This window comes from Rhinolophus ferrumequinum, chromosome X, assembly GCF_004115265.2.
Source record: "Rhinolophus ferrumequinum isolate MPI-CBG mRhiFer1 chromosome X, mRhiFer1_v1.p, whole genome shotgun sequence".
NCBI classification, from domain to species: Eukaryota; Metazoa; Chordata; class Mammalia; order Chiroptera; family Rhinolophidae; genus Rhinolophus; species Rhinolophus ferrumequinum.
This window is the reverse complement of record NC_046284.1, coordinates 79,218,168-79,243,033: the sequence shown is the minus strand read 5'-3', so window position 1 is coordinate 79,243,033 and position 24,866 is coordinate 79,218,168. Positions and strand designations below refer to the sequence as shown.

The following is a 24,866-nucleotide window of genomic DNA, read 5'->3' as shown; positions in this document are numbered from 1 at the left end:
TGCATGGTTCTAAGAACTCTATACTTATCTCTTTTAATCCACACAATAGTCTTATGAGGTAAGTGCTCTTTTTTCTCCATTTTCAGATGAAGAAAATGAGGCATAACTAACTTGCTCATGTTTTCACATATAGTAAGTGGTAAAACCTGAATTCAATCACAAACTGTCTGAGTTCAGAGACTGAAGTTTGGATAACTGTGTAAATAGTGTTGCCATTTACTGGGATCAAAGGATATAGCAGGGGGTTTGGGGGGGGGTGTTGGATTTATGGGGAAAGAAGTTTTGGACAGGTTGATATTGAGTACAGCAGGCAGTTGATTACATGGATCTAGAGCTCCAGAGAAAGATTAGGACCAGAGCTGGAGACTTGAAAGGCATTAACGTATAGGCATATACTCAGTAGGGGCCTCGGGACTGCCTTTAGGTAAATGGGATGCACAAAAGTGGGGCTGGGGAGTTAGATGTAGGTGAATGGTGAAACAAACAAGTGGAAGCAGTACCCTGAAGACAAATTTGATCAACTTCAAGATTTCATAGGCAATGCCTTAGACTTGGAGAGTGCTTGTTTAATTCAAGTCCACTGGTACAACTGAAGGTGTCCTGCAGCACCACATGCCTAAGGATTCTTAGGATTGTTGAGCATGTTGAGCCAGGATGGATTCCATAGTGCCTATAGTAGGGTGAAAAAAATCACCCCTGTCCCCCAAAGATACCTACAGCATAATCCTTGGAACCTGTGTGTGCTACTTTAAATGGAGAAAAGGAGAGAGAGAGAGAGAGAGAGAGAGAGAGAGAGAGAGAGAGAGAGAGAGAGAGAGAGAAAAGAAAATGCTACTTTGTTAGGTAAAATAAATTTTAAAATAAATTTAATTACAGATGTAATTAAAGATCTTGAAATGGAGAGATTATCCTGGATTATCCAGATTGGCCCTAAATGCAATCACGGGTATTAGAGGGAGATCTTACACACTTAGAGAAAAAGTGAAGACGGAGCTGAGAGACATTTGGAGATGCTGGCCTTGAACATTGGAGTCATGTGGCTACAAGGCCAAGGAATGCCAGTAGCTACCAGAAGCTGGAAAAGACAAGGAATAGATTCTCCCCTAGAGCAGCCAGAAGTACTATGGTCCTGCCAGCTCCTTGAGTTTGGCCAAATAATACTGATTTTGGACTTCTGACTTCCAGAACTACAAGACAATAAATTTCTATAGTAAAAAACACCAAGTTTGTGGAAATTTATTATAGCAGCCACATGAAATTAATATAGTACTTCCTCAAAGCTATCACTACTTAACACACTTGATCCAGTAATCCCTAATTTTCAATAGGTCTCAGGCCTCATTTGCCACATATTAGACTTAGTGCTCTTGTTATGTGCTTTGGTCAAGTTTTCTTGGAACACATGGAACAGAGAGACCTTCAGTTTCATGGAGAAGGAGAAGGACAAGAGTCTTTACCTGAAAAGCATTATCCATAATTAGCCTGTAACCACCCAAAAAGTTCATGAATGATTCCTGCAGACATGGCAGCTCCTCTGACTGGACTGGATCTTGAAGGGTCATATAAGCCATCTCCCTGTCTTTGGCCGCATACAACCAAGATCCTGCAGGTGAAAGGGTGTCAGGTTTCTGGCAGACACCTGGCCTACTGGTTGGCATGACTACTCAGGGCAGAATAACCATCACATTCAAGAACCATAGAGAGACTACATCTTAGGAGAAGCTGGCTGGAGAAAGAAGCACATAAGGAAAATAGATTGGAATTTGTTGCTGTAAAAGTGAAAAAGAGCCTACTCACAGCAATGCTGTTAAGATTGCTAGCAACAGTTGTCTCTCTGAGTGTTAAATTGGACAACAACTTCTGTGAAGATTGGGACAGAGTCCTGAACACATTTTAGCCAACCTGTAAAATCAGAAGGGCTTCGTAAAATTGCTTTCCTCCCAGAACTCCAGAAATTATCCAGAAAAACTAAATATACCTTTGTGGATGTTGAAACCAACATAGTGGTGGAATGCTGGCAGAGTAAACTCCCTACAATTTTCATCTATGGAAAAGAAACTAGAGATCACCCATTCTAAGCCACTCACTGTACAGATGTGAAAACTCAGCAGATTTTTCAACCCAATTTAAGACGTTTAGATATTTAGGGTAGTCTTGCTTTAGTGCCCATTGTGTTTTACTGGGTTAGGCGCTGATTTGTGGCAATGGAAACGTACTTACAAACGCATTTCCAGTACACAGGGCAAGCACAATTCCTCCATTGCCTACCAGGGACGAAGAGTAAAATTCCTCCTGCATTCCAGATACCCGTTCCCCGCCCCCTCCACGCCCAGGTCTGGGACAGAGGAAACCAGGAAATTAGTGGAACGTTGAGCCTGAATGCTTGTAGCTGGTACAACTGCTTTGAGAAAAGAACACTTCCGGCCGGCGAGGTTCGGTCGACTCCAGCTTTCACATTCCGATTTGCCACGCTAACGCTGGGAGGCGGGCTTGCGTCGGGGTCACGCTCTCCCATTGGCTGCTGGCGCGGCGGCGGTTTGGAGTGAGGCTTGCACGTTGAGCTGAAGGCTGTGTGGAGTATCGCGGCACAAGGATTGAAGACTAGCCCAGTGTCTGGTGGGAATCCGGCACCGGGTCAGGTCTGGGTCCCCGGGGGATGGATCGCGTGTGTAGTGCGTGGTGTGGGAAGTGCGTCAAAGAGAAAGAGTTGCCACCATTCTGGGCCCAGCGCGTCGTGGTCGCTTGGCTCAGTAGGGCCGAGTGGGACCAGGTGACGGTGTATCTGTTCTCCGACGACCATAAATTGCAGCGGTACGCGCTGAACCGCATCTCGGTGTGGAGGAGCAGGTAAAGCAACAGGCTCAGCCCTCCTGTCCACGTGCTGGTGGAGCCTCACGTCTTCCTTTGTGGAATTCCTGTAAGGCCTTATTCTCCAGTCTTCTCCCAAATTGCCCGATGGTGCCCCTTTGCGTGGTTTGGGCGTTGCCTCTCAAGTACCTGGGGGAAAGTCGCAGCCAAACTCTTGCACTAATCCGGTTTGCAGAAAGAAAGGGGGCGTGCCTCAGCAACCCTCTTGTCAAATCTGCGAGCTTTTCCCCTTTCCCCCCGTCTTGGGGAAGGTGCGGGAGGGACCAGTGTGGCTGATACAGGGCTTAAGGAATAGGTTAACACCCCAGGGTGGATTTCCGATTTGAATTAAAGAGGTTTCTGGTGGAGAGCTTACGTGTAAAGTGCAGGCGCCTAGTCCAGTTGGTAAGATCGATTTGGGAGTGGACAAGGGATAAAGGTTTCAGGGATAGGATCTTCTCTACCAGAATGAATTGAGGGTTTCAGGGTGAAAGAAAGGGGTGTGTCTATGCTGAATTTTCGGTTGATTGTGAGCGGTTAGATGTCCTGTGTGTAACCTAGCCAGCTTCTCATGCCCTGTATACTATTGGATCCCAGCGACATTACCCTCCCTCTTCCCACCTTCTTGATTTGTGTCCGTTCGTGTGCTCTTGTGCCGGTATATATTTGTAGGCTATTTCAAGTATGTATATATATTCCAAATACGTGTATTTTGAATAGCCTACAGCTGTTCCAAATACATAGGTTCTGAGGTGGAGGGTGGACCAATGTAAGGGACCTTTATGATGGTGCTGGACTGTGGCCCTTTAGGTTAGGCAACGAACTCCCCCTGGCAGTCGCTTCTACTGCTGACCTGGTACGCTGTAAGCTCATGGATGAAACTGGTGGCTTGGGCACTGATGAACTTAGACTGCTCTATGGCATGGCGTTGGTCAGGTAAGACCTACGTGGGTAGGGGTGGAGGGTGCTTTTGAGGGCAGGGGTGGGGTGGGGGTAGCATGTGATGAGCAAATCTTGACGTCAGGTGCTACTTGAAGCAAAAAGCCTTGTGTGTCCCTGTGTATGGGTCACCATGTAATTATTTGACTTGACAGCTTCTGTCAACACACATTCCTTTTTTTCTTTTCCTAAGACCCTTCTCTTATTTTTCTTTCCTTCTCTTTCTTGGAATGTGGGGTGGAGGTGGTTCAGACCAAGTGATCTCTGTGGGACTCTTCCAGCTTTGACAGTTAATTTTTTTTCTTCCCCTTTAACTCTTCATGCAGAGGAACTATTTGAATGGTTCAATGTCTTTGGTCATGGTTTAATGTGGATTTTTCCAACTGTACCCCGTACTACCCTTTTCCCCTTCTCTCCATGAACACTGACAAGTTGCTAAGCTGTGGAAGCAGAGATGTGGGCTGGGAGTTCCTGGCTTCCAGAGTGACTCAGAGCAGTTTTAGCTGTCTCATGCACATTGGCAAAAAATCTGCTACTGAGTTTTCTCATCTGTCAAAGTCTTTGCTCATCTCATCCTATTCCCCTTGTCAGCTTTGAAGTCCTTCCTAGCTCTTCTTACCTTCTCCATTGTTTAGCTGTGCTTCCCGTATCATTTGATGTAGTCCTCTGTTCTGGCATTTATAACAGTATGTTCTAGCATAATATACTATATTATGTCATGACTGTTTCTCCTAGACTGAACTCTTCAAGGGCAGAGCAGTTGTCTTATTCACCTGTATGGGTTCAGTACAGGGCAGACTCAGTAAATGTTGGACTGGATGGAACCATCCCTGCTCTCGCTGATACTAACCATAAGAACAGGACAGAATAGTCAGTGGAAAGGTTGTGGAGAAGTAAGGTGTCAGTAACTCAGCAAAATGTTTTGAAGTCCCAGTGGTTTGAGTAAAACTGTTACTTGGGCTGTGCCATTTATTTCTCCCCTAACCCCAGGTTTGTGAATCTTATCTCGGAGAGGAAGACAAAGTCTGTCAAGCTTCCCCTCAAGTTTCTGGCTCAGGAGGTATGTATGATAAAGTGTTCTTTCTCAACTCTCTCTCCCCAGGAGGGCTCACTAAATGGGGCATGGAGTGATGTGGGCAGAGTCAGACTAGCTCATCTCACCACTACTCACCAAGCCCAACAAGAACCCCAGAGCCTCAGCCTCCAGTTTGAAAGAAGCAGACTTGCTCCCTTGCTCATGGCTGCTATCTTCAGTGGGCTTGGCCTGCCCAGCTTGCTGAGGATGACCCAGTGAAGCTGAGGTGCTCAAATGGAATGCATTACTGGGTGGGGACAGGAAAGAGGTGGCAGTCACAGCACCTGCCCTTTGGGAGCTGACAGTCTGAGGGAGGAGACAAGCTCAGCCAAGCAGCATGAAAATGCCAGGCATTCCTGCCCTGAGTGAGTATGTGAGCTGTGTAGAGGCCAAGAGGGCAGGCCAGTTCTCAACCATCAAGAAAAGCTTCCTGGAGGAGGTATAGGAAGGAGAAAGGGAGGGAGGAGGGGTAAAGGGAATCCAGGGAGAGGGACTGGTACAGACAAGGCAGAGGGAGGCTGGAGAAGGTGATTGTTAATGCTCATTCAAAGGAATCGCTTTGTGGGAGGAATGTGGTTGGTGGTTGGGGGAAGCAAGTGTCTTCTGATTTTCAAGATTAGCCTCCTCAGAGCAGTAAGACCAGAACCTCTCAGGACCTCAATTTCTCTGTCTGTAAAATGGGGGGAGGCCAGGCTAATTCATCTCTGTGGTCCCGCCAGTTATAATAATTTCTAATTTTTGCACTCATACCCTCCCCTGCAATCAGGTGAACATTCCAGATTGGATTGTTGAACTTCGCCATGAGTTGACCCACAAGAAAATGCCCCACATAAATGACTGCCGCAGAGGTGAGTCCCCAGGGAGTATATCTATCACAGTTAAGCCCAGGGACCTGGGCTGGGTGGCAGTGTGGGGAGAGGGAAAGGGAGGAGGGTCTCCACCTGGGGTCAGAGCCAGGACTAGGGTGAGGCAAGTGTGGTGCTTGCGTTGGACACAAACTTTAAGGGGGCATCAGAAGCTAAGTAATCAAGATAGATAACATTTTAATGTGGAAAAACCCACGATGAACAAAATACCAAATTTTTAAATGAAGACAGTGTTACTGAATTCTTCTGCTTTAGGCTCAAGTATGATCCTCTTTGATACCTCGGTTACTGAGTTTTTCTAGCATTCCCTTAAATTTTGTGCCTGAGAAGGAGGTGGGCAGGGGAAGGCGGGTTGAGAGGTGTGAGCCATCAAGTGTCATGAACCCAGGGTTTCTTTGGATACCCCATTCCAACTAAAAACCCCTGATTCAGCCTAGCCCCTTCGTATTGGGGGATACTGAGATCTAGAAAGGGGAAGAGACTTGGCCAAGGCCATGTAACCAGCTGGTGGGGCCGTCCCTGTTCTCCCACTTGTCAGCCCTGTGCCATTTTTGGCATCCCATCTCCAAGTCCAGTATTAGTGTTTTGTTTTGTTTTTTTTCTAGGAAAAGTGCTAGTAAGCAAGAGAAAGCAGAGAACAGGAGGTTAACCCAGAGCAAGAGGGGCTGCTTCAGATATTGGAGATTTGTGCCTTCTTGGAGCCCAGCCTCTTCTCTGGGGCCTTCCCATAGTGCTTGCAAGATGAGGCTGCTAGGAGCCTGCTTGCCTGTAGCTGCTTCTATGGCACTGCCTTCCTTCTTCCCCTCCTTTAGGCTGCTATTTTGTGCTGGGTTGGCTCCAGCAAACCTACTGGAGCCGCCAGCTGGAGAACAGTCTGAGAGAGACCTGGGAGTTGGAGGAGGACAAGGAAGAGACAGATGAAGATGACCAAGAGGAAGAAAAGAAAGTTGTTGATGACGTCACAGAACAGAGATCGGAGCCTAAGGATGAGGGGAAGGGTGCAGAGCTGGATGTCAGGGCTGATGGAGACAGCAAAGAAAACAGAGAGGTTGACGAGCATTTGGAAAAGGCTCAGAGACATAAAGAGCTATATGGTAGGTGTCCTTCAATGGGCAGAGAGGGGCCCAGGATCCTGGAAGACTCAAGTGTAGCATTTCCTCTGGGGATGTGGTGAATCTTGGCTTAAAAGAATTACTGTCACAAACCATCTTCCTTAAGCCCTGTGAAGTAGGAGAGGCAAGAATTCTATTTACTCAAGAAATGAGGTGAGAGGGGCTCAGAATCCTATCAGGAAAAGGGGCTGGCGTGGCTGCCCTATCTATTTCCCCATTCTGTTTTCAGAAAGAACCCGAGAACTGCTGGTCTCATACGAAGAGGAGCAGTTTAAGGTAAGAAAGTGCCCTTCACTTGGTGTGTTGTCACCTGTCCCAGCCATTTCTTTCCTCTTGCCAGCTACCTGAGAGAAGTCCTGAGAAGGAATTGGAAAGAAAAGTGGCAAAGCTTGAGGGAACTTCTCGGAAAGAGAGAGGGGGGAACTAGGAAGGAGACAAGAGGAGCAGAGTTCAGTTGGCTGATCCTCCCCACCGATGGAAGGGAGCAGATGATGGAAGTTTGTGGATAATCTGTCCCACTGGGTGGTAGGGAACAACTGGGCCTAGTTAGGTAGTTGCATAGCCCTGCAGTACTGCAGCTGATCATCACATGGCGCCCAGGAACTTTCCTAGATCAGGTGAGCTTGAGGGGTGTTGCTTTTAGCAGGAAGGGAGGTAGCTTAGAAGCAACTTAGCTAACCCTTGCTTTTCACAGATGAAGAAATTTAAGCCATGCATAAGTGAAGAGACTGGCCCAAGGTCACATATGCAGTTAGTATAGAACCAGGATTAGAACTTGGGTCTTCTGATTTCCTTTCTTCCATAACCTATTGCTTCCCCTCACCCCTTGGCCCAAGGGTCTGCCCAAGTCCAACCAAATATCCCCACTGAATATTTCAGTATTGGGGTATCTGGTCATTGGGAGCCATAAGGAATTGGGGGCAAGGGGAGGAAGAGGAGGTCTGGCATTTGAGGGCCAGATAATTTCAGTTGCAGGGCCAATAGGGGAGTGATGGGCCCACCCCTGCACACCCTGCCCTGTCCCCTAAAGGGAGGTGCTGAGAGGTCCTATGGGACGGGGTCCTGAAGGTGTGGGGGCGGGTTGCCTGGCTAAACCAGCCTTCTGATGGGACCTTCTTTGCTGGCAGGTGCTGGAGAAATTTAGGCATTTACCTCAGGCCATTAAGGCATGGAATAACCTGTCCCCACCTGTAGAATGCATCCTGGCAGAGCTCAAGGGCATTACATGGGAGAACAGGTGTGTAACTAGGTAATCAGGGGCCACCTACTCTCTAGGGTAGAACGTAGCAGCCTCACTGATATCAGTTTCCATATCTCAGCTTGCCAACCTCTGCTGTAGGAAATCTCAGGGATGATCCTTATACGCCATGGGGTGACCCTGCATTCTGCATGACCCTTTTCCCCTGGCCCTGCCAGCTACCAGGTGGGGGTTGCCAACTCTGAATCACTAAAATGGCCAGGGGCAGGAATGTCCCCTGTCAGCCAGCTTTGTTTCTCTCTGTTCAGTGGTATGTGCAGCTCTTGGCAACTAGGAAAATTTTAAATCCTTACCACCTCGCTGCCTAGCCCTTGTCTATAAGTTTGAGGTAAGCACTGCTTACCTCATGGCTGTCACTGCTGGTCTTTTCTTTTGAAATGTTATTGGAGAGTATCAGCATCCCCTATATAGTCATGGTTGGGGAACAGGAGGGGCCTTCCCAAGGCCTGGCTACTCAAAAGACTAAGTCCCTCACCCCTCAGTATGGCCATGAGCCTTCATTTCCCCTACCCCCAAAAAAATAGTGCTTAGTTAAATCCAGAGCAGTCAAACAATGTCTATCCATTCCTGTCCTTCCTAGCTCTTGGGTGCTTGCTACCTAAATTCAGCTGGAAAGGGCTTTGGGGAACTTTCTTCTGAGAACCTGTGGAGGCAGTGCTAGACCTTCTGAGCTGCAGAGGTTGGAAGGAATCTGGGATGGAGCAGAGAGTGTAGGAAGGTGATGAGTAAGATGGCCGAGTGCACCTGGGTGGGAGCCTCAGTGCAAGTTGGGGTCGCCCCTGGAGTCTTCATTTCCAGGATTCTACTTAGTCCAAAGGTGTTTTATCAGTGTCTGCCCAGCCTACGCTTCTTTGCTGCACCCTTCAGCAGAGGGGTGGTTGGTGGCCCCCTCAGCAGATGGAAAAACTTTCCTTGTGCCCCTGTGTAGTAGTATATGCCTGGGTGTGCTGAGCAGGCAGCTGGCTGTCTGCTTTAAGTGCTCTTTCTGGATACTGGTATCTGAGGAGATGGGAGGTGGATAGAAGGACAGACAACTCTTTCCTCCTCAAGCCTGGTGGAGGGAGGGATCTGAGCTCATGTGACAACTCTCCAGGCACTGAGACACCTTGGGAGTGCTTGTTCCCCCCTAGGCCTGTTCAGCTAGGAGAGCCTCTTGGGGAACTGCTAGCTCTGGAGGAGACAGCTGGCTGCTGCTGGTTTCAGTTTAAGGTAGATGAGGATGAGGGATTACCCCTAGAGCCTGCACTTTCAACCTCTGTAACAGTTCTGGGTTTTTGGAGTCCCTAGGATAAGGATCATATTTGGTCCAGCAGTTGAGTCCCCAAAGTTTCTGCTTTTAGGATCTGAAAGAAAGCAAATGGGGAGAAGGGGAGGGGGGTAAGAGACTGGAGGACTTTCAAGAGAAATAGTCTGAGCAGGAACTAAAGTCTAAAAGCACTTAACCCTGTGACTCCAAACATTTAACTCCTCTGGGGGCCTGAGACTTTTCTCCATCTGTGCTTTCAGGCTTGTTTAGCTGCTGCTGCTTTTATTATGGGCCTTAGATCAGCTTGTGCTTGGTAAACGCTTATTCAAACCTCACTGATCCATCTCTGGCCCAGCCCCTGCCCCAAGAGGCTAAGGCCTGAGAACCAACTGTCAGCTGCGTTCCTTTTCCCCCATGCTGCTTTGACCACTTGAGCCAGAGACATTAGCTGCTTTGGGAGTGGGGCAAGGCGGGGAGGGCGTAGGAGAGAGTCTTCTGTCTACTTCAGTTTGCTTAATTGAGCGTCCTCTTGCTCCAGGGAAGCTGTGCTGGATGCTTTTCTGGATGATGGCTTTCTCATCCCCACGTTTGAGCAGTTGGCAGCTTTGCAGATAGAGTATGAAGGTAGGGTCCTGAGGGCTCACTGCAGCCTAGGGTACTGTGTTTTGGGGGCAAGAACACCAGGGGTGGGCTGGGAGGCCCTGGGCTGGGGGGCAAGGGCTGTTATCTGCCATTCCATAGCCTCTGGAAGCCCCTCTGGGCTGAGCAGAACAGGGAGCCTCACTAATAAGCCCTTGCTGGGCTTTTCTTAGGTGGCCTGGAGTTGGGTGGGGTGGGGTGGGATGGGGAGTCTTTATGCCGTTATTGTGCTGTGTTAATTGTGATTTAGCCACTTGCTAGAGAGCTAGAACAGCAGAACTGGAAGGGCCTTGTGAGGCCATCTAGTCCAACATCCTCACGTTACAGATGGACAGACTGAGGTCCAGAGAGGGGAAGGTACTGACCCAGAGTCACACAGTGAGTTACTGACAAAGTTGAAGCTAGAACCAGAGTTCTTTTTCTTTTATACTCTGTTTTGAGTCAGTTTGTTTCCAGATACTAACTAGTTTCTCTCCCCGCTGTTCTGCTCTTCTCTTTCCTCCTGTTCTGCGGTGGGAACTGTTTTTGTTGTCTGGGCCTCCTTTCTTTTGCCCTCTCTCTCCTCCCCTTCTTTCCTCCCTTCTGTCCCTCCCTCCTTTCTGCTTTCTCTCTCCCTCCTGCTCCCTGTCTCCCATTGCCCACTCCTTGCCTTTCTCTTTCGACGGGTGTCCGTTGCAACCAGAAAACATGGACTTCAGTGACATCGTGGTGCCAAAGCCATTCTCTCAATTCTGGCAGCCCCTGCTCAGGGGCCTGCACTCCCAGACCTTCACGCAGGCCCTGTTAGAGAGGATGCTCTCCGAGCTGCCAGCCTTGGGGAGCAGTGGGGTTCGGCCTACCTACATCCTCAGATGGACCGTTGAACTGATCGTGGCTAACACCAAGACTGGTGAGGGAGATTAGCCCTAGCCCCAGGGCCTAACGCAGCCCAGACAAGAACATCTGCCACTGTCCTCAGCTCGGCTGAATAGCACCAGGCGGACACATCCCTGGTTAAAGGTTTAAGTTTGCCTGAGAGGGCCCTACGGCATCAGTGGAGAAATCTCCCTCCACCTTTTTCTTCTTAGAGCCAACTAAACTGAGCTGGGGGCACAGGGCCTGGAATGCTTTGAGCAACTAGGAGGTATAGAGTGGGGAGTATGGGAGGATAGGGCGGGACAGAGCCAAGCTTTTCAAAGTGCAAGGTTGGACAGGGTGGGGGCTTACTGGTTCCTTCTCCTCACGCCCTCTCTTCTCTCTCAGGACGGAATGCCCGCCGATTTTCTGCAGACCAGTGGGAAGCGAGAAAGAACTGGAGGCTATTCAACTGCTCTGCCTCCCTTGACTGGCCCCAGGTGGTTGAGTCCTGCTTGGGCTCACCTTGCTGGGCCAGCCCCCAACTCCTTCAGCTGTAAGTCTCTTGAATTCATCTTGTAAGAGGGTGATCCCTGCAGGCCTCAGAGCTGCACAGCCCTAGAATGGCAGAGTTAGACGGGCCCTTGCAAGGACACCTACTCGCGTATCCCTCCTACTAACCGATGAGAGAACTGAGTCCCAAAGAGGAGAGGGGTAGATTATTCTTGCCTGAGATCACACAGCTTAAGGCCTGGCTGAACTGAGTCCAGTGTGAGAATGGATGAGACAACTCCCTTAGAGTGCTTAGCACAGTGGCCTATACACAGTAAGTGCACAATAAATGGTAGCTGCTGTTTATTATTGAACCTGTCTTCTGACTCTAAGCCCAGTACTGTTTTCCTCTGTTATCTTCCCAAAGTATACCTCTCATAGGTGCTCAGCAACCTTCAGTGGCTCTCTGTTGTCTTCCTGATGATGTCTGGGCTTCTTAGCCTGACGTTCAAAGATCTTTCTGATACTACCCCAACCTATCATGGGGCAGATTCCCCTTTATCCAATTCGCCCTGGGTACTGTGGTCAAAGTGAATATTGCACTGGTTCCTGTAAATACCTATGGTTGTTTCCCTTTCCTTTTCTCTGTCATTTCCTGACCCTAAGCTACTTCCCTCATACTCATAGAAGGCTTTAGCACCCGATTCTCTTCCTACTTTCTGGAGCAATATCTGTTTCATTTGAGTGACCCATCTGACACTCTGCAGCTCCTCAACTCTGGTGACTTTCATTCTCCATGACACTCAGCAACCCATTTCCACCACTCAGAGCTGTTCCATCTCTGAAAGCTGACACCCCAGCATCCCACTCGATGACCACCACCTCTTCTCCTTCCAGTCCTCACCCTCACATCACATGGCATCTGCTCTTTGCCTGCATCCAGACTCCATCCCTCCATTTCTTACCTCACTCAACCTTGCTTCCCCTTGATCCTGTCTGTGGTTGATCACTTCAGCCACTCATCAGGACCCTTGGCTCTGCCCATCCTTTGTCATATCTGACTTGCAAACCCCCAAGCTGGGATTGATCCCTACTCTGCTTCCCCCACTCCTCAGCCTGAGGAGCTGAGCTCTGCTGGAGAAAACCACATAGCACTGCGGATTGCTGCCACTGCAGAGGTATGATTTTTAATCTCGGGCCAGGCCTCAGTTCTGCTTATCTGAACTTTTACTTGTTTTCTGCCCACTTTCCCGTTTCCTGACTGTTGTAAACCCTTACCACTCACCTCAAGCCCCTCCCCCTTTCCCATTTCACCCTAGCTTCCTCGAGCACATGGAGGCATCCAGCAGGGCCCCCTCGACCCAAGGTCCAGTCCTCGTGAACTGATCTGCGGCTCCACTCAACCTTCTCACCAGTCTCAGGATGAGGTGGCCTTGCCCCACCTCAGAGCCTGCTCCTCCACCTGTGCTCTGGAGCCACCTCTGCCAGCATCGCTGGGGCCTCATCCCAGCCTCTCCCTTGCTCTACTGGCTCTTGCTCTTCAACCTATGAACGTGCCTGAGTTTTTCTCATCTTAAAACAACAATAACAACAACACAAGCAAAATCTCCTTTGACCCTGCATCCCTCTGTTGGGTTATCACCAGCTTATCACTCCTTCCTCTCCCATCAGAACATCTCAAAAGAGTAATCTACACTCAACAATCTCGATTTCCTCGCTACCCTCTTATACCTCAACCTGCCGCAATTTGGCGTTCACCCCTAGAGCTGCTTTGACCTCCTAATTACCAAATCCAGTGGGCCCTTGTCCATTGCTGTGTCTGCTGCATTGATGCTGTTTACCACTCCCACCTTGAAATGCCTGTGCTTTTTTACTAGTTCCTATAAAGTGCCAAGGCCCAATTCTCTTTATCTAGCCCTGGCCTTTCCCCCAAGATTCACCCTCCTATATTTGACAGCAAGTCAGCTATCTCCCGTTGGATGGCCCACAGTCACCTTATTGTGACCAAAAGAAAATTGGTCATCTTACTCCCCACCCCAACCCCAAAGTGGTCTTCCTCCTCTGCTCCCTATCTCATTTGGTGCGGGCACCATCTACCCTGTCATGTTGACTCTCTCAAATACTAGCCAAATCTGAGATTTTGTGTTGCTGTGTCTACTTCCCTAGTGTCTCCTTCCCTCTATCAGACTGAGCTTTTCAAGGGCAAGGGCTCTGCATAGCCATCTGTACCACAGGACACCACACAAGTCCAGGTTCCAAATAGGCCTCAGTAAACATTGTTGAACTAAACTATACTCTGCTGTCTCATTGCCAGCAGTTCTGTCTTTGGTGGGAGCCAACTCCATGCCTGGGGAATGAATGAAGTGGGAGTCTGGATGCCAAGACCCTCTTAGTCCCCTGATTGCCCCCATAGAGCCAGAGAGTCTTGAGCCCTGATGCCATTCAGGGCACAGTAGTAGCTTAGAAGAGAAAAAAAGTAGACTTACAGACAGGGTCAGCCAGGGCAAGACTGGCAGGAGATGGGACTGAACCAAACAGCCAAATCTCCAGATGTGTGTGCTCTAGACTGGAAGTTATATGGATGGGTGGGAAACTGGGAGGAGAACTACAAAGGCCTGGAGGGGTAAGGAAAGCATCACAGACATTTGAGCAATTCGAGCACGAAAAAGAATAAAGGAAGTTTCAAAGCCAGACGGAACACGGCATGTGTATGTAATGGGGGGAGGGAGTGAAAAAAGCAGCATGGAGAGGTTTGGATAGGTGGCCTTCAAGGTACTTTCCAATCCTAAGTGCCTGCAGAGTGGAAGCTGCTGGTCTTGGAGAAGTCTGGACCACAGAGATCTTCTCCCAACCCAAGCATACCAGAGGGATGCGACACATGCCAGCAGTAACAGCGGCTCACTTGGGTACGATTCCTTGTGCACAGATCCTGCTTTTGCCAGATAATCAGTGAATCTAGTCCTAATCACCCCATTACACAGAATGGGAAACGGGATTTCCCCAGGTATTATGCTGCAAGTCAGTAGCAAATCTGCAAGTCAGAGCTGGGACCAAAATCCAGATAATCCAGTCCTTACTCCTGTGGTGTTCTATTAGATCACATTACTACAAAAAGCATGTGATTAGGCACGTACAAAACGTGGCTTTTGTTTTCTCCAGAGGAAAAATAAAAGATACCACTGGCAATTAAGTGTCAGGCATGGTGCTGTGTTTTTTGTAGAAGTTATTTCATTTGACACAGCAGTCTTTGGAGATGGAGGTATAATACCCTTATTTGACAGATAAGAAAGACATTGAGGCTCCGAGGAGCAGTGACTTATCCAAAAGTCATGTGGTTTGTTGATGGTGGGGGCAGGGATTTGGGCCCAGGTCTTGCGAGTCCAAAGTCCACCTCCTTTCCACCAACCTGACCTGTGACCCGGCAAACCTGAGCAAGGAGATGCATTTTAAGATTCGTATCACCCCTGCACCTCAGTGGTCAGACTAGACAGCAGGTAGGTAATAATAAACAGTGGTGATATGGCATCTTGCCAATGTCAAGTGCCTGGGAATATTTATTATTAATCATACTAATGGGCCACAATGAGAGAGAAGAGAGTTTCTCTCTGGCTTTTCTTCTAGTAAGGCTGGAAGCTTTTCAAGAGCTTCCCCCAGCCAGCCAATATCAATTCAGTTTGAGCCAGTGTCCTCTTGGAATATGAAATTAGCCCGACAGAGAGGGTCTCCCACTTGAGTCACTAGCCCCCAGCAACCAGTGACCACGCATATGTGGCCAGTCTGCCTGTGGGGCCCAGAGAGAAAACAGCCCCCTGAGAATATGTGGCCCCTCTATGAACGGCCCACAATTCAAACACCATACACCTAGAAGAAACCGTCCCATCTGTCCGCCCCACTCATGCCTCCATCAGTGGCCAGGTGCCTTCTAGTTACGTGGTTCTATGTGAGGCTCTGTAAGGGGTGCTCACCCTCTTCCTCCCCAGAAGCTCTCCTCCCCAGCGGCTGTGTATCTATCTGTTGGTGGGTTTGCTGTTAGCGCCGTCCTATGTGTGCACTATGTCACCATCTTTAACTCTCCTGCCTGACTCCTGCCATCTGGTCATCAAGCTGTGCTCTCCGTCCGTCCGTCTGTCTGTCGTCTGTCCTTCACAGCTTATCCCTCCCATCTCCACTGCCAGTGCCCTAGGTCAGCCCTCACCAACTCTCCCTGGTCTCCATGCGTCCAGCCTGCCATATCCAGGCCGTCCTCCACATGGGCACCATGGAGATCTCCAGAAACGCAGGCTTCCCTTGTGCTCAATCATCAGGTGACCCCTCCGCCCAACACACACACTTCACCTTTGTAGCCTGCTCTTCCTCCCACAGCTCCTCAGCACAGCCCTTCCCCTGGAGCCAGGCTTCTCTCACCACATGCACACAGCACAGTGTGCTAGCTCTTGTCTCTGCATAAAGCCGTCCCTCAATCTCGCCTGTTGTCCTGTGCTCTCTGCCTCCCCCAAGCTCCCATAGTGCCCGGGCTCTGCAGTGCTCATCTGGCCTCCCTCCCACATCCTGCTTTGTCTTGTCGACTGCTGCTTTTTTTTTTCTTTTTCTCCATTCCAAGCTGGGCTGTAGTTGTTCCCAGAAAGGTATTCCACTTTCGTTCGAGGCAGAAGGAGCCCAGCACACTTCCAGGCATATCTTCGGAGCTCAGGACAGATTGCTCAGCTAGGCCAGGGGAAGAGAGGGATCTGCCATTCTCAGGTCCAGCCCTGCAGGCCTATTGACTAGTTTGTGTATTTACGTGGCATTTTAGTACAGATTAATAATAGCTATCATTTATTGCATGCCCACTATGTGCCAGGCACTGTACCAGGCATTCTATAAGTCGTGCCATTATTGTCCTCATTTTCCCGAGAATGGAAGTGAGCCACAGATGAATCACAGAGCTTGTTCAGGGTTCATGGTCTTGTTTCTGTGTCCTGTCTGCTCTACTGCACTGCCTTTCAGAGGCAGGTCTGGAAGCTCAGAGACCAAGTTCAAACCGTGGAGTGTTGGGTATGAAGTGACTTGAGATTTTGAATCTTTTTACCCCATCCTTCCCTTTGCTCAGCATCTTCAAAGCCATGGGGCAGCTCCTGCCAGATGAGGACCAGGAGAAACTTCTGGGCATCTGTTCCATTTATACCCAGAATGGAAAAAACAATCTGGTGCAGGAGGGCTCAGAGGCCTCCCCCATTGGGAAGTCTGCATACACCTTGGACAGCCTGTATGGGAACCTCAAACCGGCTGGCTTCTGCTCTGGGCCTGAAGGAGAAGCCCAGCCACAGAAGGAGCAGGGCAGCCTTAATAATGTCAAGGAAAATGAGGAGGAGGTGAAAGAGGTCATGGAAGACCATGTGGAAGAGGAGGAAGAAGAGGGAGAAGAGGAAAATGATGACCCGGAGAAGTGGGGGGAGGATGATGATGCAGATGATGATGATGACGATGACGATGATGATGATTATGAAGAAGACGAAGAAAATGATGAAGGCAGAATGGATGTGGAGCCTTTCTCTGTGGAAGTGGAGTCCCCCACTGCCGAGAATGCTAGGCTCCTGGCCCAGAAAAGAGGAGCTTTGCAGGGCTCTGCATGGCAAGTTAGTTCGGGTAAGAAGCCTGACACCCACTTTCTCCTCACACCAATATGCCCTTACTGACTGGCTCTTGAGGCTTCCTTCCACCCTAGAGCAGAGATGGAAAAGATGCAGAAGGTAGCCCGCATGAAGCAAGCCTGGGTCGCAGTCTGGTGTATGGATAACAGCTAGCTTCCCTAACCCTTAGGATAAAGAGTGTAAGCACCACGGACCTAAGCACTCATGCTGCAGGCTGCTTCACTCAGAGAGCATATTCAGAGGGGATGATGTAGATGTGGGCCCTGCTTAGCAAAACCAAGAAGGAGGTGAGAGGTAGGGGGTGGATGTATGTCTGATTCAGCATGTGTTTTTCATATGCAGTGACGCAGGGCAGGGAGAACACAGTACTTTTTGTATATATGAGGTCTGGCAATTAAGTTTGTGAACTCATCCTAGAAAAAGTGCTACATACCTCATTGCTGAATATCACTATGGTCACCTTCGAAGTACTCCTTGGGAAGCTATGCACCAATGCCACCACCTAGCCCACCCTTCAAAGCAGTTTTGGAACTCTTTTTCTGGAATGGCCATCAGAGCTGTTGTCATATTACCCTTGATGTCCTGAATGTCATTTAAAATGTCTTCCTTTCACTATTTCCTTTATCTTCGGGTAAAGAAAGAAGACATTGGGTACCAGATCAGGTGAGTTGGGAGGGTGTTCCAATACAGTTATTTGTTTGTTGGCTGAAAACTCCCTCATAGACAGTGCTGTGTGAGCTGGTGCATTGTCGTGATGCAAGAACCATGAATTGTTGGCAAAAAGTTCAGGTTGTCTAAATTTTTTACGCAGCCTTTGCAGCATTTCCAAATAGTAAGCTCGGTTAACTGTTTGTCCAGTTTGTACAAATTCATAATGAAGAATCCCTCTGATATCAAAAAAAGGTTAGCAACATCGTTGCAACAAGTTCTTGAACCTAATTGTCAGATCTCATATGTGCACATGCATACACACATGGAGGCTAGGTGGTGATGAGACAGGATTTTGCTGTGTGCATGAGAAAGAAGGAAACCAGGGGCATTAAATCAGGAAGTGGAAGTAAGATCAGGAGAGTGAGCATAAGGAGTGACATGGTTTTTAGGTGAGCATACAACTTAGTGAGGCAAAGCTGGGAAGGGGACAGGGAGGGCTGGGTGATAAGAAAGTGGGGGAACATGAATCTGCTTCTGAGGGTGGTCTTTTGAGTGCCCTCATTTAGGTTAGGGAGCAGGAACCTTAAGACAGGGCGACCCCAAAAGAATGAAGAGTCTGGTATGTGTGTGTGTGCGTGCACGCGCGCGCGCGCACGTGTGTGTGTGTGTGTGTGTGTATGTGTACAAACTTAGATGGGGGGCATAGCCTGTGTGATGGAGCCTAAGGGAGGGAGGGAAAACAGCTGGGACTGGGTGTGGTATAGGGTGGGTATGGTGGGGGACCACAGCAAGAGAGGGGAGGCAGTAAAGGAACTTAGGGGGAAGGTGGAGCCTTTCCCCTTGTGTAGATGTGTGTGCAAGGGCTGGGGCATAATGACAGTGCTAGGGGTGAGGGAACATGTTTTTGTCTGTGTGTGTCAATGGGTATGTGCCTGCCCGTGCTGGACAAAGCAAGGCACAGTGAGAAATCTCTTAGGGCAAGGAGGTCTGTGTTTGTGGGTCTTTGTAAATATCGAAAGTGAAGGTCATTGACACAGGCAGAGAGTGTGTGTGTGTGTATGTGAGAGAGAATGGGCTATGAAAAGAGGTCATTGTGAAGTCACTGTACATGTATCTATGCATACACACATACGTAGTTATGGATGTTTTTGGAAGAGGAGGCAGGGTTGCCAAGACCCATGGGGACCAGGAGGTATCTGTATAAGGGAGAGAAGTGGCAGCAATGAGGTGGCAGTGTATGGAAATTTGTGAGAATAGGCAGTGAGACCGCCATCCAGAGATTGCTTGTGTGTCCATGCTGTCACTGACGGAACACGTACAAGAGTGTAAGGCTAGAGAGACGAGGCAGTGATTTAGACAGGGTTGGGGATGTTGGCGATGGAGAGGGAGGATAGTCAGGTCAGTGACATGGGGGCGTTGGTCCTTGTGTACACAGCTATCATTGTACACACAGGACAAGGCTGGGTGTCAGGACAGGCACAACTTCGTTCCTGTAAAAGAGCCAGGGGGTGGGGAGATAGGCAGGCAAAGGAATAGCCCTTCCTGACAGGCTTCTATGGATAACATAAAAAGCTAGTCCAGGGTTGATACTTTCTAGAATGCATTATGACAGGGAGAATTCTTTGGGTACCAAGAGGCCAGAAACTGGGTCTACTTGGAGAAGCTCATTAGTGAAGGCTTCAAATGAAAACACTGGATGTATTGGTGTAAGCATGGGGGTGGGGATTTAGTGTAATACTGTGTGGACAGTGTGTAAGGGATGGGGCAGGGCAGAGGGGTTGAGACTGTCTGTCATAGTTCATTCTCCAGTGGAGTATCTGTGGGATGGGGAAGGAAGGTGTGGTTTGTGAACGTGAAAAGGCTAGGACATTAAAACCTTTCCCTCTCCCCTTTGCCATTGCTTTCTCTGTGTGCATACACATATGTGGGGATGCAGTGACACTAAGATTATTGGGTTGTGTGCCTGTGTGAGAGGTGTAGGAGGAACAGAGTGAAACTGGGAACATTCATTGAATGAGGGACTTGTTCTGTGGGCTTGTGTGTACACGTAGGCAGTGGTGGGGGTAGGGTATGCAGTAAGACAGCCCTTCCTAGACAAGGAATGTTCTTTGTGTACAGCTGGGAGCAATAAGACTGCAGGGGGCGGGAGGAGCATAATGTCTCTGTGAGGAAGTCCACCCTGAGGTGCTGTGTGTGTGTGTAAATCTGTCAAGGCAAGGCCACTGAGAAATGGCATGGCATTCAAACATGTCAGAGTTTGTATATACATATGTAGGAAACCTAGATCATTCAGATACTCTGTGAGTTTGGGGAGGAGGTGCAGTGGGAATTCTGGGGCATCCAGACTGTCCAGGACATATGTGTGTGGAAATGGGGGTGAGGGTGAGACGCTGAAGTAGCGATATAAAGCCAGGTCTGAAGCAGATGTCATTGTCTGTGTCTGTGTGGGGACGTGTCTGGGGACGTGGGAGAAGAGTGGAGAGGAAGAAAAGTGTCTGTAGTTCTGTGCCTGGTGTGCAGGTGAGTTGTGGTGGTGGTGGTGGTGGTGTGTGTGTCTACACACACACGGGAAGAAGGGCCATAAAGAGTGTATGGGAGAGTGGGGAATGGGTGGGGACTGCTGAGGTGGACAGGAGCTCTGGAGAAGTGATGCAGAGAAGACTGAGGCTTTAGATATGCAGAGCCCATGTTGAGTGAGCTCATTGAGGTGGGTGGGTAGATAGGGGAGGTGGGCCTGAGAACTAGCTAACCAATCTGCTCTTGCCTCCTCCCTTCACTCCACAGAAGATGTGCGGTGGGAGATCTTCCCCTTAGGCCAAATACCAGGTCAGACCGAGGACCCAGCAGAGCTTATGCTGGAAAATTATGACACCATGTATCTGTTGGACCAGCCTGTGCTAGAGCAGCGGCTGGAACCCCCAACATGCAAGACGGGGTGAGTGCCCATGGTGGCAGGATTTATCTCACCTTTCTCTGCCTCCTGCAGGAGGGAGGAAAGGAGGAAGAGGACACAAAGTGGGGTGGGTGGGGGAGGTAGCTGCCCTTAGTCAGAGCCTAAATGAGTGAAGTATAAGCTCCAGTCCCTGGCTGGGCCCTTGCCAGGACTGTCAGCCCCTAGTGGGGGAGCAAGTGAGGCAGCCACGCAGAACTGGCTTGACACCCCTCTCAGATTTCATCCACGTGTGAGCGTATGTGTGTGTGTGTATGTGTGCATGTGCATCTTGGAAGGAGATAATTCCATAACTTTCAACAGGTTCTCTACAATTCTCAAAAGGTCAAGAACAGATGCTCTAATCCAACTTCCTCGTGGTCCTAAGGAGAAAACTGAGGCCCAGAAAGGGGAAGGGATTTGTCCAGAGGTGCACAGAGTAATCAATAGGCCTCTCCACACTGTCCAGACATCTTGGTAGCAAGGCCTGTGCAGGGCTTCATGCTCTCCCTCGAAACTTGCCTCTGGATCACAGGTGTGGGAGCCCTTGGGAAATCTGAGAGCCTCAGGAACCAAGCGGCCCTTGTTGAGGGTCTCTGCTGGTAACTCAAAAGGAGCCTGTCCAGGAGGCCCGTACATTCTGGAATGTGGGACAATCATGACTGGGAGAATCCTGTGTGTACCAGAGACAGACCTCTGTGGGCCCATGAAACTGAGAGTTTATCCTTGTGTTACCTGACCACTCCCTGGGAGATGAGCCCATCTTCCTCTGGACATTCAGAGAGAGGGCTACAGAACCCAGGGGCCCAGCAGCAGGCCAGGCCTAAGGCAGTGGCATGGACTCACTGTCCGAGGCCAAGGCGCAGCAGGTCTCTTGGAGAAGAGAGGAGGCAGCTGGGGAAGCCAGGTAGTGTATATAGTTGGGAGTGGCACCCACAAGTCTGAAGGAGGGAGGGAGGGAGAGAGGGAGGGAGGGAGAAGGAGAGAGGGAGAGAGGGAGAGAGGGAGAGAGGGAGAGAGAGAGAGAGAGAGAGAGAGAGAGAGGGAGAGAGAGAGAGAGAGAGAGAGAGAGAGAGAGAGAGAGAGAGAGAGAGAGAGAGATACGCGTGGGTGAGGCTGGCTTGATGAGCACCAAGGTATATCAAGGGTGAAGTGTGGGCAGCTGGAGCTGATTTGACACAACTACCATATCCCCTGTAGTAGGGAGGCTTCTTCCACTGGAGCCGGCATTCCCACTACTGCTCCTTGTCTCAGCTCCACCCACTTGGCTTTGTGCCTTGAGCAAGTCCCTCTTCATCTCTGGGCCTCAGTTCCCTTGTGTGTAAGATGGTGGGTGATGGGAGGGGCTGGGATTAGATCTATAAGGGTTTTTTCAGCTGCAGTAGTGTAACCATGGATCTGCTTGAGAGGAGGGATGATGGCTTTGCTCTCAGCTGTCACCCTCATCAACCTGGAAGGACCTTTGACCTGCAGGAAGCAGGGGAAGCAAGAGTGTTCTGAGCAGGGCCGGGGAAGGTGAGAGGGCAGTGTCTCCCTAGAGCAATCTTAAAATCCTGGGGTGGGAACTGGGCCCAGCCCTGTAGCCTAAGCCTGGTCTTGGGCCTTTTAACCAGTTGTTGGAGGTGGGAGGTATCCAGCCCTGGGTCCTCTGGGTTCCCAAGCTCTAGGGCCTTGGAAGAAGGCCTGTTAAGGCAGCCACTTTCAATAACTTCCTGCGGGTGGGGTGGTGCAGGTCCCCCTCCTACCTCCACCTACATATCTCTGCTTTAATCTGGTTTATATATTGGGGCTCTGCATAAAGTTTCATTTGAAAAGTTCCATTCCTTCCCTATCTCCTTCAAGTGAGGGGAGGGCAGAGCCATCACTGGGTCCCATCTGAAGTGGTTTCTCAGATTTGCTCTAGTCCCTTCTTTTTAAAGCTAGGTGAGAGGGAGGGCCCTTCCCCCCACACACACACATCAAGCATTCTTACCCCTTCCAGAGCCTAAAGTTGCCTCCTTCCTTGTCTGAGTCCCCTGCCCCTCTCCGCAGCACCCTGGGCCTGAGCTGTGGCACTCGCAATGGCAACTGCAATGGCAACTGCAGTGGCAACTGCAGCAGCTGCAGCAACGACAGCAGCAACTTGGAGGGCCTTCTCTGGAGCCAGGGTCAGCTGCACAGGCTCAAAAGTGGCCTGCAGCTCTTCTGATGCCTGCCTTGGTGCCATTCTTGCTGAGACAGCAGCCCACCCTACCAGTGCACCTGATGTTCCCTGAAAACAGTCTGGGAGACAGCCCGAATCAGCAGCATCAGCTCATCTTTCACCACAATGGCATTTTAATTATGTTTTGTTTTGGTTGGGTTTTTTGAAAAAAAATAAACAGTCAACTGTTGTTTTGGTGTTTGTGAGGTGAAGGTGTGTGTGCTGGGGCAGACCAATGTAGTTAGTTTTCCCTTTATTCTGGGGGCTCCAGAGAAGGCAGGATCATAACAGGGCTTTGAGTGGGAGGTGGGTCCTGAGGCCCCTTGGGCCCACTGCCCCTGATCGTTTCCACCACCAGGCTCCATTCAGATCTTCTTGACTGAAACCATTTTCGCTCCCCTCAGCTATTAGTATGAGGCCAGCTCACTTGGAAGCATTAGACCCCAGAAGAGAGGCATTGCTGGCCATAGAGCCCAGCTAGCATCGGGAATGTGCTCAGAACCTCCCTGACAGTGGGAAGACCCAGGCCTTCCTGATGCTACCCAGCAGGCTTCTGACTCATTTCCCTGCCTGCCCTCACTGGGCACCAAACAGCAGTTGACAGCCAAAGAGAAAGCTTTCTTTGTGACTTTCACATTCCATTGGCCTAGACAAGATAGAGTGGACTTCCTGTGGTGGGCACTGGAGCCAGAGAAATCCCTTAGGGACTGACCCAGAGCTCCTTTTCTATGGTCACCTAATTGCCTCAGACATTCAGGGTGCCTACCCTGTGTCAGCCAGCCCTAAGCTCCCAAGAGGCTTGTGAATAAATCATGTTTTCACCCCTCAGAGACCTCTGCCTGGTGAGAAAGGACGTTACCAATTATGATAACCCAATTTCCTCTACGAAATGCCTCAAGGGAGCTCCGGTGTGCTACAAATTCTTTGTTTTTCTCAGAGTGATATTTCTAGGGTGATGGTTGACTGAGGTCAAGTCTGGCTACAGTATCCCCCACCCCCACTCTGGGGAGTGATTAGCTGGGCAAGACAGTGGGCATCTCTGTCATACCAAGTTTGGGCCCAGAGAAGGGAAGCAAGGGACAGAACCAGACAACATTCCAGCCAAGAAGCTGGCCCAAGAAGTGGCTGAGCCAAGGAATGATGGAGAGGGCTTATGCTATGAAAATGCCAAGGAGAGATTTAGTGGAAATGTCATGACAGCCCTCAGTCAAGGGTTTTAACTTGAGTTGGGAATCCAAGGGAGTCCCCAACACCTTTTAAAGGATATCCTGAATATCTCTGGGTATGTGTACATAATCATTTTTCTAGAGTGGGTCCATAGATCGAATCCAGTTATCAAAGGGGTCCATGAGCCCACCAGCCCAATAGGATTAAGATTTCCTGTCCTGTGTGGACCCAAGCATTAGGCATGGGCAGAGCAGTCTCCTGCACTGATTAACATGAAGTCAGTTTCCCTCCAGCTCTTCCCTCTCCTGCCACAAGGGTAAATGCTATATGTTACATCCTGGAGAATGTCAGCGATGAAGGAGCCCGCAAAGAGCATCTAGGCCACATCTAGTCAAGGGATTTGCAAAAGTACTCTGGGAGATGGCTCAGTGAGAAGATGGGTGTTGCGAGCTCTTGGTTCCCCTCCACCACTTCTCTAGAACAGCCTCGATTTTATCCATCATGTATGTATTGCTATCCTACATAGGATTTTTTGTTTTTTAAAATGGGTTTTGTTGCTAAAAAACAGTTTGGAAATTATAGTTTTAATGTAACCCCCTCATTTTATGCATTGAGACACTGAGGCAGACAAAAAGGTAAGGGATTTGCCCAATGGCAAAGAACAAGTTAATAGCTTAGTGTAGATCCACATTTCTTGCAACATCAGCATCACCTGAGTACTTGTTAAAAATGCAGATATTGAACCCCACTCCTGAGCTGAATCAAAAGGGTTGAGGATGAGCAGCAATCTGGTTTAACAATCTTTTCAGGTGATTCTGATGCACAGGAATACCATGTTTCCCCGAAAATAAGACCTAGCCAGACAATCAGCTCTAATGCATCTTTTGGAACAAAAATTAATATAAATCCCGGTCTTATTTTACTATAAGACCGAGTCTTCTAATGTAATATAAAATACCGGGTCTTATATTAATTTTTGCTCCAAAAGACGCATTAGAG

The 24,866-nt window shown here is 49.4% G+C and overlaps 1 protein-coding gene across 6 annotated transcripts; it reads left to right on the top strand.

Annotated features, from left to right (window-relative positions):
• Positions 1–2,533: 2,533 nt before the first annotated feature.
• LAS1L (LAS1 like ribosome biogenesis factor) lies at positions 2,534–22,878 on the top strand. Of its 6 annotated transcripts, XM_033114813.1 has the most exons (15): positions 2,534–2,847; positions 3,658–3,783; positions 4,777–4,846; positions 5,628–5,709; positions 6,540–6,821; positions 7,069–7,115; positions 7,967–8,076; positions 9,882–9,967; positions 10,310–10,360; positions 10,665–10,871; positions 11,225–11,372; positions 16,398–16,933; positions 20,374–20,524; positions 21,895–22,033; positions 22,550–22,679. In XM_033114813.1, the coding sequence occupies exons 1-14, from the start codon at positions 2,657–2,659 to the stop codon at positions 22,016–22,018; spliced, it is 2,211 nt and encodes a 736-aa protein (XP_032970704.1). In that variant the 5' UTR covers positions 2,534–2,656; the 3' UTR covers positions 22,019–22,033; positions 22,550–22,679. The 6 variants fall into 6 exon arrangements, with proteins under 6 accessions (XP_032970704.1, XP_032970696.1, XP_032970688.1 ...); XM_033114805.1 differs by lacking the exon at positions 21,895–22,033 and having other exon boundaries at positions 20,377–20,524; positions 22,550–22,878; XM_033114797.1 differs by lacking the exon at positions 21,895–22,033 and having other exon boundaries at positions 22,550–22,706.
• Positions 22,879–24,866: the final 1,988 nt, after the last annotated feature.

What these genes read in the sequence shown, in the direction of transcription:
- LAS1L (XM_033114797.1), top strand. Translation starts at nt 2,657, where the DNA reads ATGGATCGCGTGTGTAGTGCGTGGTGTGGGAAGTGCGTCAAAGAGAAA. An exon ending in ATCTCGGTGTGGAGGAGCAG is followed by an intron (nt 2,848 to 3,657) that starts GTAAAGCAACAG and finishes GTGGCCCTTTAG; the next exon opens with GTTAGGCAACGAACTCCCCC. An exon ending in GAGACATAAAGAGCTATATG is followed by an intron (nt 6,822 to 7,068) that starts GTAGGTGTCCTT and finishes TTCTGTTTTCAG; the next exon opens with AAAGAACCCGAGAACTGCTG.